The sequence below is a fragment of the Ursus americanus genome, chromosome 36, assembly GCF_024610735.1.
Source record: "Ursus americanus isolate L20-20 chromosome 36, mUrsAme1.1.p, whole genome shotgun sequence".
Classification (NCBI taxonomy): Eukaryota; Metazoa; Chordata; class Mammalia; order Carnivora; family Ursidae; genus Ursus; species Ursus americanus.
Genome location: NC_142162.1, coordinates 13,721,535 through 13,733,672, shown reverse-complemented (window position 1 = coordinate 13,733,672; position 12,138 = coordinate 13,721,535). Strand labels below are relative to the sequence as shown.

The following is a 12,138-nucleotide window of genomic DNA, read 5'->3' as shown; positions in this document are numbered from 1 at the left end:
CTGGGGTTTTGCTTTCTCGTGGATCTGGGCGTCTCGTGAGATGGGCCAGCTGTCCGTGAGGGGGCAGCCTGTGGTCTCAGGGCAGAGGCCCGCCCCGGTCTTCCGCAGTCAGTAACACGGGGCTTCCCCAGCGGTGCGGGTTGCACACAGCAACCTGGACGGGAGGCGCCGGGGACTCGGCCAGCCTCATGGGGTGGGTGAGACCGCGATTGAGGCCGCGGTCCGATGCCCTGCTCCGAAAAATGACCCGCTGTCCGAGCAAGTTGCTGTAGCTGGCCTCTCCGCGGGCCTGCTTTCCCCGTGGGGAAGAGAGACGAGTGCTCGACTGGTAATGATGCAAGTCTGAGGGTAGCTGGATTGCATCGCGCTGAAGTCACACAGGAGACACGGAATTGGCCCAGAGACGGGGAGTTTGTTAATATATATATAGGGAAGAATAACTTACTGTGAGTCTGAAATTCTTGCTCCAACCCCCGTGATCCCAATGAAATAATTGCTTTTATAACAGTGTCCCGTGATGTAAAGCTGGTTAGGAGCGCGCGTGTCGGAAAACACCAGAGGCACCGAAATGATCTGACTCCTGCACGTGCCTTACAAAACCAGTTTAGGCAGAACACTCGTAGACAAGTGAACAGGGGTCCCCACGACCGTGTGGGGACAGCAGTATGCCGGTGAGTGGCCGGCTGTCTGTACCCCGTTGAGTTGTACCCCGCTGGCCAGTTTCCACCCGCCATGGCCAAGGGCAGGCCACCAGCATGACCCCACCGGTCTCGGAGCCGGGAAGACAGGCACAGCCGCACACCCTCACAGAACAGCGTTTCCGCCACCCTTCAGCAACCAGACATTTGTCATGGCAAGCGTGCAGACAGAAGGAAAATGTGGTAGAATAATTAGGAAGGGTTGGGTTTTGAGCGTTTGTTGCCTTTGCCTGTAATTTATTCAGAATCGCACGTGTGTTCCGTTCCATCTGTCACAATGGCGTGTTTAACAACTGACCCGCAGAATTCCTGAGGCGTAACAGCCGTCTGTCCGGGCTGGACCAGTCGGAATCCCTTCTTCGAGCGTTGACCGGTCCCCCTTGGCTGCACGTGGAGGGGCCCAGGCCCCTAAAAGGCCCCATTCATCAGCTTCTGGCATGAGTCGTCGGTCTCCTCCCTCGTTATTGATGACACAGGATCGCCACCTAGTGCTGTGGAGGAGATGGTGTGGGTTTGAGGCTGCGGTTCAGACACAGCTGGGAAAATGGCTGTTGCTGCCGCCGGGTCTCTGGGGCGGTTTCTGGGGCCGTGCTGTGCTGAAGATAGAGGCGGCGATCCCGTCGTCGGCACAGACTTCCTGTGCTCCGTGGTCCATCCGACAGTAGGGAGTTTGGTGCGAGCGTGCTATAAAGCATCCTAAGAATTAGAAAAAGGACCTGGACCCTTGCCTGAATCTCCCTTTTTTACAGTTGAAGACACTGATCTTTAAAGAGGTGAAGTGTGGGGCGACTGGGTGGCTCAGTTGGTTTAGCATCCGCTTTCGGCTCAGGTTAGGGTCCCAGGGTCCTGGGGTCGAGTCCCACATCGGGCTCTTTGCTCCGGGGGGAGCCCGCTTCTCCCTCTGCCTGCCGTTCCCCCTGCTTGTGCGCGCTCTCTAATAAATAACTAAAATCTTTAAAAATACGATAATGAATAGGCAAAGCGACATACCCGAGTCACATGCCAGCCGGTGGCCGAGCCGGGCCTCGAACCCCGTGGGCTGACTTCTGTGCCAGCGCCATGTCCCCTCCCCTGCTGCGCACTGTCGCTCCATCAGAACGTGCAGACTGAGGCCGCACAGTGTTCCTGGGCCGGGTGCCAGACACAGGGGCTACAGTGGTGAGCGCAGAGAGGTGCTGGCCCTGCCCCCCCCAGAACCTACTGTCCCAAGAGGGTGTCAGCTGAGTGGTGACACAAGTCCGTGTGCCACTGCTTCGATCCCCCGCTTGCAGCCGGTGTGGGCTACCCAGGATGTGGCCGGGGGGTTTGAGCAGAGTTAGCAGTGCCGGTGGGGGGTGGGGCGGGCCGGACCCCGGGACCAGAAAGGTGTGCGCGGCTGGAGCTCTGGGAGCCTGGCGTGGCTGCCGTTGTGCCATCCGGGCCTGAGACCAGCAGGAAGCCCCGGGAACCCGGGAGCGCCGTGAGGTGCAATGAAGCGGGGCCCATGAAGATGCCCAGCCCGGTGTCTTGCCTGGAGCAGCCACGGCCGAGGCGAGTTGATCTGACCTCATACAGCTGCAGGGAGGGGTTCCCGGGTGACAGGCCTTCTGCTGAGTCGCACACGAAGGGTGAGAACAAGCTGAGATGGGAGAATGGGGCTGACTGGCTGCCCCACTGGAGACTTGTGCTCCTTCCTGGTCACCGAGGACATTTCAACAGGGAAGAGCTGGATCACGGTGACCTCAGGGTTGGTTGTCTAAACAGACGCTTCCCTAATGCAAAATGCAAAGCTGTTCCCCACCTCCCTGTCCGTCCCTCTCAAACACAGCCCCCCAGTCCCCACTCTGCTCCCCAGCACCTCATCTCAAAGCTGTCTGGACTCTCCCTGCTCCCAAATGTGGGGTACTGTGAACCCCGTTTAGCCAAGTGATAACCAGATGGCTCTATGTTGTTGGTAAAGCATGGTGGCCATGGTCCAGCGCCTGGGACAACCAAGCCCATGTTGCCAAGGGCCTACAAAGGAGCCCAAATCCCCCAGTAATCCCTGAGGTTTTGTTTTGATTGGTTTTACTTGGACTTATATTCTCTGAGGCCTTGGGACCAAATACCATCCAGTGGTTGCGTTCGCACAGGTGTTTAGATGGTCCTTTCCTCCACCAGCCTGCCCTGGTTCTGGCGCGTCCAGGGCCGGCGGGCAGACAGACTGGCCGAGGTCACTCTGGGTGTCGGCAGTGAGCTGCCGAGCCTAAAGGGGTCTATGTCATTTACTTGCTTTTTTTTTTTTTAAAGCAGTTTTGAGATATAATTTATATACTATTAAATCAACCCATTTAAATTACCATTCAACAGTATTTAGTGCAGAGTTATACAACCATCCTTGTAATCTAATTAAAAAAAATTTTTTTAAGTAAACTCTATCCCCAACATGGGGCGCACACTCATGAGCCCAGATCGAGTTGAATGCTCTGACTTGAGCCAGCCAGGCGCCCCCTCATAATCTAATTTTAGAATGTTCATCCCAAAAAGAAACCTCCTTTCCCCAATCCTCAGCCCCAGCTAGGGAACCACTAATCTCTTTCATTATAGATTAGCTTTTTCTGGGTAGGTCATATGAGTCGAAAAATCCTTTTGTTAAATTTACTCCGACGTAGTATCTTCTTTTGTATGTATTGTAAATGGAATTGTTTTCTCAATCTTATGTTCTCTAATCTTGCTGGACTTGTTTATTGGTTCTAATAGTTTTTTAGCGCATTCCTTAGGATTTTCTATATGCAAGATCATCTCATCTGCAAATAGAGGTATTTTTACTTCTTTTCCAGTCTGAATGCCTTTTATTTTTCTTGACTAATTGCTCTGGCTGGAGCTTCCAGTGCAGTATGGAACAGAAGTGGTGAGAGCTGACATCCCTGTTTTGTTCCTGGTCTTGTCCTCTAAAGCCAGGGGTGTAAGCTAGGAGTACGTGAGCAAGGTGTCCTAACCCCCACCGGGGCTCGTTAAGAAAGGTAGGAAGGTACCAGTGTGGCCTGCGGCAGGACTTGAGGCTGGAACCCAGCAGGGTCCACACCAGGCAGGGACTTTGTAGGCCCCATGCAGGGTTTGGTCCATTTCCCAAGACCAGGGAGAAGCTGTTGGGATTTTTAGTGGAGGGTGAAGTGAACTAATAGACACTGAGTTGGGGCATATTCAGGGAGCCCAGGAAGCAAGCAGCTGGCAGCAGAGACGTGGAGGAGGAAGAACTGCCAGGGCTTGGTCAAAGCTGGAGGCGATGGGCAGAGCAGCCCGGGGGGCTCCCAGGGCTGCTGCAGGAAGGACAGTCCTACATTTCAGAGTCATCTACCTTCTTCTCCCCACTAAGAGGCCCCCTGGCCCCTTTTCCTCGGGGACTACACCTAATTGCCAATATTCGGGGGTCCAGACGCCTCATCAACTGCACTAATGTTGGCAGGTTCCCCCCCGGACATGAGAGAGGCCAGATCCCCATCCACGAGTATTTGAGGGGGGAGGGTGTGCATGCACCCTTCCCACCCTGCACCCTGGACCTAGCAGGCTGGAGGCTTTCCTCCCTCCCAGGGTATTCTAACGCACACCCCTCCTCTGCAACCCCCTTCCTTGTTGCTGGGAAATCAGCTGACTTCTGGTATCCAGGCTAATGGCTCTTATTAACCAGATGCTGACACATCCTCATGTATAGGTTGCTTAATTAGAAGCCTGCTTGCCTGGCCGGCTTTCAGAGAAGCAAGCACTTCTCGAACAGGGAATGGGGATTTCCAGCCGCCTAGGGAGGAAATGATGTCATGCTAAGGATCTACAAGATAGATGCCTTTCCTCTATGGTGAAAGGAAAGTGCTTGGTGGTGGGTGGGTAGGCGGGGACAGGGGTTGACCTAAGAAGAGTAGAGCCTGAGAAACCGTGGGGTTTGCTCCCCGGGCAGCCCCCTGAAACCCCAGCCAGCTGGCAGCCCCCCCAGATACTCCCTCATGATCTAACCTGCTCATCAGCACCCGGCAAGCATCTGTTATCATGGGACCTCAACAAAAACAGTGCAGCTCTGGTCTCCTGAGGGCACAGCTCAAAGCTGGGGGTGCTTTTCTCCTCCGCAACTCAGGCCGGGGGGCGGGGTGGGGGGGGGACCCTCCCTTCTCCTCCTTTCTGCCACAGGTATGAACACACCTGGCCAGACCTAACAGCCGCCCCACTGAGTTGAGTACAGCCCAGTCTCCAAGAAGAAATCTTTAACTTATGTTTGGTTTGTGAGCAAATGAATTGTAGGCTTTTCCTGGTTTCGTCCTCAAGCAAAGTGGGAAAGAAAAGGTTTTCTACCTTTTTTTTTATTAAATGCCTTGTATATTTGAGTTGTTTCAGATAGAAGTTTGAAGATCTCTCAAGCTCTAGTTCTATGCCTTTGAGACAATGTATGAACGGAGGCGGGAGGCAGTACAGTGTGTAGAAGGGATACGTGTAAAGCTAGAAGACCCGGAGGAGGGTGCTGGTGATAGAGAGAGTTTTGATGATCGCGATGATGAGGGGGAGGTGCTACCAGCATCCACTGGGCAGAGGCCCCCCCCTCCCCTCCGCCGCCGAGCCTCAGCAGCAGTGCTGGCCCCAGAGGGCAGTCGTGCCGAGGCTGACAAACTGCTCGCGCAAGAGTATTCAAAGCAGCATTTTTATTTTTGTTATTTTTTCACAATACTAGAAACTGAAATCATTCCAAATGACCATCAACAGGGGACTGGAGAAGTAAATTGTGACATATTCGTGCCACGAGAGAGGATAAGGCCATGAGAATGCATGCATCGCCAGGGCACATCTCAAGAATAGAGTGAATGATTCCTTTGGGGGCATCTGGGTGGCTCAGTGGGTTAAGCGTCGGACTCATGATTTCGGCCCAGGTCATGATCTCAGGGTCGTGAGATCAAGCCCTGCGTCAGGTTCTGTGCTGGGCATGGAGTCTACTTAAGATTGTCTCTCTCTTTCCTTCTGTCCCTCCCCCTTCTTAAAAAAAAAAAAATGAGTCCTTTTATACGGTTAAAAAACAGGCAAACTATGTGTACTGTTGAGGATACCCGTGTGTGTGGTAAAACCACAAAGAAAAGCAGACTTAATACAAAATGCAGGGTGGTGGTTGATCCTGGGAAGGATTGCTGTCGGGGAGAGGCACCTGCAGGCTTCTGGGACACTGGCAAAAAGTTCTGTCTCCAAGTTGGGGGCGGGGCTGTTTTTACTCTCGAAGTTTGGGGATTGGCGTATCTTCTAAGGATGGAGCTGGGTTTGAACTTGAGCAGGCCGGTGCTGGCCCCGTGCTCCAGACCACCACACGGTGCTGCCTCCTGTTAGGTCCGTCTCTCACCTGCCTCCACTCTCTCCACAGCGTCCGGAGACAGACAAGCAGTCGGCCTCCCCCAGCTGGGGGCAGACCCAAGCCCCAGCCCAAGCCCAAGCCTCAGGTGCCGCAGTGCAAGGCTCTGTATGCCTATGACGCTCAGGACACAGACGAACTGAGCTTCAACGCCAATGACATTATCGACATTATCAAAGAAGGTAAGTGCCTGGCTGGCTGGGACAGCCTCCTGAAGAACGTCCAGTCATATTGCCGTAAAAACTAGTTGAAACAAGGGAATTTATAGGCTGCTCGAACTGAAACTTGTAGCAGGAGGCGAGGCTTCAGGCTCAGTTTGATCAAGGTCCTTTTTTTTTTTTTTTAAATAATTTTTTTCTGCTCTGCCTTCTTTGTGTTTGTTCCCTTATTGGCTGTTTTCCCTCATGACAGCAAAGCGGCTACATCAGTTCCAGCAAACAGATCAAACTATGTCTGAAATCTGCTTTATCGCTGAAACTTCTCTTAGCCATTGGACAAAAGTCCTAGGTTTTACTCTGATTAGACCAAATTGGTCACGTGCCCATCCCTGAGTCTGTAGCAAGACAAGGGCTGTACGCGCGGTAGATTAGGCATGGCAGGGACTTGTGTAGGAAATGGGAGTTAGGACTACCCCACCCAAACGTGATGGCCTCCTCACAGGGAAGGTAGATGGAACGGAAGTCAGGGAGGCAACCTGTAACGTCTATTATAAAAGTCTGTGGGCTTGGCTGAGTGCTTTAATTTGGTAGAGAAGGTAAGTTAGAATATAGTCTACATATGACCAAACATAACTATTTATGGAAGTGTTTTTTTAAAGTATAACTCCGGGGCGCCTGGGAATCACAGTTGGCTGAGTGTCTTGATTTTGGCCCAGGTCATGATCTCAGGGTCGTGGGCTGAAGCCCCATGTCAGGCTCTTGCGCTCAGAGGGGAATCTGCTTGGGATTCTCTCTCCCTCTCCCTGTACCCCTCCCCTCCCCACTGTCTCTAAAGTAAATAAATAAATCTTAAAAAAAAAAAAAATAGGTAACGCCTGACTTAGAATGTTAAAAAAGCACCATGAAGGAAATGGCGTGTGTGGTGGGGAATGGGGAGAGAGACAGAGAAGCCGGGGAGGCTAGAAAGAGCAGGTCATTTTAGGAAAATGAGCCAATGCTCAACCTTATGGCAGGGTCCCCCAGGGGATGTCACAGGAGACGAGATGAAGCTAGGAGTGGCCTGCCGGTGGAGGGTCCTGAGTGTCGGGCTCAAGAGGACTCGGGGGCAGTGCAGAGCCATCCACTACCAGCAGAGCAAGGACAGCCTGAGGGAAGTGGGCCTTGGCGATTTAGCCTTCAGGAAGAGGTGGCCAAGGACAGACAGTTCCAGGAATGGTGTTTTGTTGTTTTTTTGGTTTTTTTTTTTTAAGATTTTTTTATTTGACAGAGACAGAGAGAGAGGGAACACAAGCAGGGGGAGTGTGAGAGGGAGAAGCAGGCTCCCGCAGGGCAGGGAGCCCGATGCGGGGCTCGATCCCAGAACGCCGGGATCACGCCCTGAGCCGAAGGCAGACGCTTAATGGCCGAGCCACCCAGGCGCCCCAGGAATGGTGTTTTTAACCGATTCCTTCATCACAGGGGCTCACTCTGAGGAGACTTGTAGGTCCCTGGGCTGACCTCAACAGGCTCTGGGCATTATTTGGACCTCCCTGAGCCACCTAATTTGCTGTTAGATTTTAATATTTTAGCCACTTAGTATCCTTCCTAGAAAGTGTTGGGAGTAAAAGTAAAGGTTGAAATAAATGCTTAGTAAACACAAAGAGAATTTTTACCACCAGCTTTGTTCAGCAAAAATACTGGAAATGACCAATTACCCAGTAACAAAGATTGGCTAAATAAGCTTTGCTCGACCCATTCAGTGAACTCTGATGACATTTTTATGAGCGATAATGATGAGTAGTACGGTATATAAGCGTAGAGGTATGCTTATTGAAATGGAAAGATGTTCATGGGGAAAAAGGAAAAAGGTTATAGACTATGGGCTGTAGTCTCATGTTTGTAAAAATATAAAACATACAGCTATCTGTGTGTATGTATATATTCACATATTCATATGTGGTCTCCTTAAGTGTTGAATTTTAAGTGAGTATTGCTTTCTTTTCATTTCTCTATTTCAGATTTTCCTAGAAATAAAACGTGTTTTGGGTATAATCAAAACAATTACATATTTGTGTAAAACGTAGAGTCCTAGAAGTTCTCAGAAAATGCTATAAATTACACTGTACTTGGTGCAGTCCAGTGTGAGTACAGGAACAGACATATAAATGGGACAGAATAGAATCCAGAAACAGACCCAGGTCTATACAGGTGTTTAATATAGGATAAATATGGCATTTGAAATCGGGGGAAAGGAGAGACACTGACTTTCCATTTTGAAAAAAAAAATAGAGCTCTACCTCGTACGCAGAAAAAATAGATGAATCAGAGACCTAAAATACATATGACCTGAGCCAAAATCAAGAGTCAGACATTTAACCGACTGAGCCACCCAGGCACCCCACTTTTGTACTTTTAAAAGCACGTGGAAGAGTATTACCTATTATATCAATGGATTATGTTGTCTTACAGAATAAAAGGTCTATATTCTTTGAGGCAGGAATCTCTGCTATAGACCTGCTTGCACGCAGACGTAGAGACGTAAGTATGGACGTTTGTTCCATCAGTGGTGGGAAAAGTGGAAACAGATGTCCATCAACAAGGAGATGATTCTATGAATCTTGGTATACAACACAGCTGTTTAAAAATGAGATGGAGGGGCGCCTGGGTGGCGCAGTCGTTAAGCGTCTGCCTTCGGCTCAGGGCGTGATCCCAGGGTCCTGGGATTGAGCCCCATATCAGGCTCCTCAGCTGGGAGCCTGCTTCTTCCTCTCCCACTCCCCCTGCTTGTGTTCCCTCTCTCGCTGGCTGTCTCTCTCTCTGTCAAATAAATAAATAAAATCTTTTAAAAAAAAAAAAAAAGATGTAGACATGGAAAGACAGTATGTATTAGGTAGTGAAAAGCAAGATGCAGAATCCTAAGAGTGGCCCGTTTCTGGAAGAACGTAGACCACATCCTCACTCCTGGTTGAGGGCCTGGGGTTGCAGACCAGGTTCTCCCAGAAGCCTTCCACGCTGGAGGAAGGAGTGGGAAGGTGTGGTGGGGGAGTAGCCCTGTGTGAGGAAAATGGGGAGACGGGACTGGGGGCCAGCCCGCCGCCCCCCGACCAGCCTCTGGCGGCCCAGTGGCTGCCCCGCCTGGGCTCCGAGGAGGAGTGATCAGCCTCCTTTCAGAGGCTGGGCACTCCTAGAGGCTTCCAGCTGTCGGCAGAGCCTTACGTGGGAACAGCACATTCTTCCTTGGATGGGACCCTGAGTGGTCTGTGTCTGCTGTGGGGGAGGGGTTACTTTTACAACAGACGCTTTTGTTTAAAAGAAAATAAAGGGATGCCCGGGAGGCTTAGTCGGGTAAGCATCTGCCTCATAGGATAGAGCCCCACATCGGGCTCCCTGCTCGGCCGAGAGCCTGCCTCTCCCTCCGCCGCTTGCTCTCTCGCTCGCTCATTCAAATGAATTTTTAAACATAAATAAAAGGACAAAGAACACAGGTGGAGGGAGCCAAACCACCTTTGCCCACATGATGCAACCACAGGAGCGGGGTGTGTTTGGCCCAGGCAGAACCGCCTTGCTCACCCTCACTCTCGCCATCTCTGTCTCCTGCAGATCCTTCCGGCTGGTGGACGGGTCGACTACGAGGCAAGCAGGGCCTGTTCCCCAACAACTATGTGACCAAGATCTGAGGCGCACGGAGACTCTCACGGGTGAAGGAGCTCCAGGCAGGGAAGGGGACGTCTGGGGTTCTCCTTCTGCTCCATAGCGAGCAACTGCTTCCTTCTCTAAGGCCTGGAGTTTTTCTGGCACCTTCCCCATGGAGGACGTAGAAATGCTGGGTTGGGGACAGGGAATGTCACTCCATAAACGATCCTAAAAGGTAGCCCTATTCATAGGAGCCCAGGAGGGCCATACCACCACCCACCAAGATTTATTTATTGTATTTAAACCTGGTGAAAGGACAGGCGAGGTCCACTCAGACCTTGTTGGCTCTATCAGAACAGCTCCCCGCTCGCTCACCAGGCCCAGGGAATGGCTGTAGGCGGCCACTGACAAGTGCCTTTAGTCAAAGAGCACATTTCTTTCATCCTTCTTTTCCTTACCTGAAACACATTCCTTTCTGCCACTTTCCCTCAGGTAGGACCTGCCCTCTACAGGCTGGGCTTGGCATGAGCGGGCACTTCCCGTGCAGATGCCAAGGGCCAGCGTGGCCTGTGTGGCCTGCAGAGCCCACAGGTGCAGAGGGGTGCTGGTTTACGCTTCGCCAGGACCACGAGGCTGCCGGACTGAGCAGGGGCTGGGGGCTGGGCTGGGGGCCTTCGCTTTCTCTGGGCCTTCAGTTGGAATGTGGCTGGCCCATGTTGGTTTTGTGTTTAATGCTGTACCTATTACAAGAAGGATCTCCTTTTTCAAGCTGTACATTTATAAAAACAGATCATATACTGTATATATAAAAATCTTAAAATGGTAGAAACATGTATGAATGTACTAAGTAGTATTCCACTGTACTTATTCATAAGGTAGGCTTTATTACAAAACTCCCACCAGGTACTTACAAATGTGCACTACTCCTTTTCAGCTCTAGGATCAGTGTTACTGCTTTCTAGCCAAGCCCCCGCAAACCCTCCTCAGCCCTTTCCCTGTAGGTAATTTTCCTCTGCCCCCTGTACCCCTCCCCCTACCTCCTAAATAAAGGAATCAGTGAACCACCTGTTCTTTTGTGACATTTGTTATAGGTTGAATTTGTCTCCCCACCAGCTCAAAAGTTACGTTGAAGCCCTAAACCCCAGTACCCACAATATGACCTTATTTGGAACTAGAGGGTCTTTACAGAGGTAAGTTAAAATGACGTCATTAGGGTGGGCCCCAATCCAATATAACTGGTGTCTTGATAAAAAGGGGACATTTGGACACGGACACGGAAAGGGAAGAGGACATGAAGGGACAGCTATCTACAGCCAAGGAGAGGGGCCTGGCCCAGCTGTGCTGCCCTCATAGCCCTCAGAAGGAACCAGCCTTACCCACACGCAGATCTTGAACTTCTAGCTTCCACACTCGGAGGACGGTACATTTCCGTCGGTAAGCCACCGTCTGTGGCACTTTGTGAAGGCGGGCCTCGCAGGCCAGTGCGGCGGTTACTGCCATAGTAGTGAAAAGTCAGAAACGATGGAATGTCTATCGATGAGGCATTGGTTCTCGGGGGAGACTGTCACTTCTCTGCCTCTCCTTCTCCTGGTTGCCTCGGCCTTTCTGAAGCTATTGGGAAAGTAGGGTTTGACCAGCACACACCTTTTTGTCATTCCAAGATGCCTGAGCCCATGGGAAAAATTATCAGGGGTTACATGTAAGGAAAAAAAAAACGTATCTGAACTTAGAACAAAGTAAACCACTTAAATCTTTGTGTTCAAGAATAGAACAGTAACAAATAATGTTTAAAGTATATTTTGGTTCCAGGACACCTGGGTGGCTCAGTCGGTTGAACAGCCGACTCTTGATTTCAGTTCAGGTCATGTTCTCAGGGTCTTAAAAAAAAAAAAAAGAATTTGGGGCCAAGTGACAGGGCAACCTGAATTAAGCATAGGTTATTTTCAAAAGGCCTATCTTGAGGATAAACGTGAACTCCAGCTTTGGAGGAAGTAAGGTGACCTTGAGCAGTGGAAGGAATCACTTGGGAAATTCCTTAAATAAAAATGTATTCATAAAAAAGGATGAGATCGTGCCACTTGAGGCAACATGGACAGACCTAGAGGGTATCATGCTAAGTCAGGCTGAGAAAGACAAATACCATACGATTCCGTTCCTAAGTAGAATCTAGGGGAAAAGGAATGAACAAACAAAAAACAGAATGAGGTGTATAAACACGGAACAAACTGGTGGTTGGCTCGCGGCGGGGGGGGGGGGGGGGGGTCCAGGCTTCCAGCCGTAGAATGAATAAGTCATTCTTCATGAATAAAAGGCACAGCATAAGAATGCAGTCAAT

At 50.8% G+C, this 12,138-nt stretch overlaps 1 protein-coding gene across 1 annotated transcript in view; it reads left to right on the top strand.

Annotated features, from left to right (window-relative positions):
* Positions 1 to 10,869, top strand: part of MYO1E (myosin IE) — a gene marked incomplete at its 5' end in the record, with an annotated part of 187,763 nt that extends 176,894 nt beyond the window's left edge. Inside the window, 2 exons of the mRNA XM_087859163.1 lie at positions 6,046 to 6,215; positions 9,771 to 10,869. Of these exons, the coding sequence (XP_087715289.1) occupies positions 6,046 to 6,215; positions 9,771 to 9,847 (247 nt within the window). The remainder of the gene's footprint in view (positions 1 to 6,045; positions 6,216 to 9,770) is intronic.
* Positions 10,870 to 12,138: the final 1,269 nt, after the last annotated feature.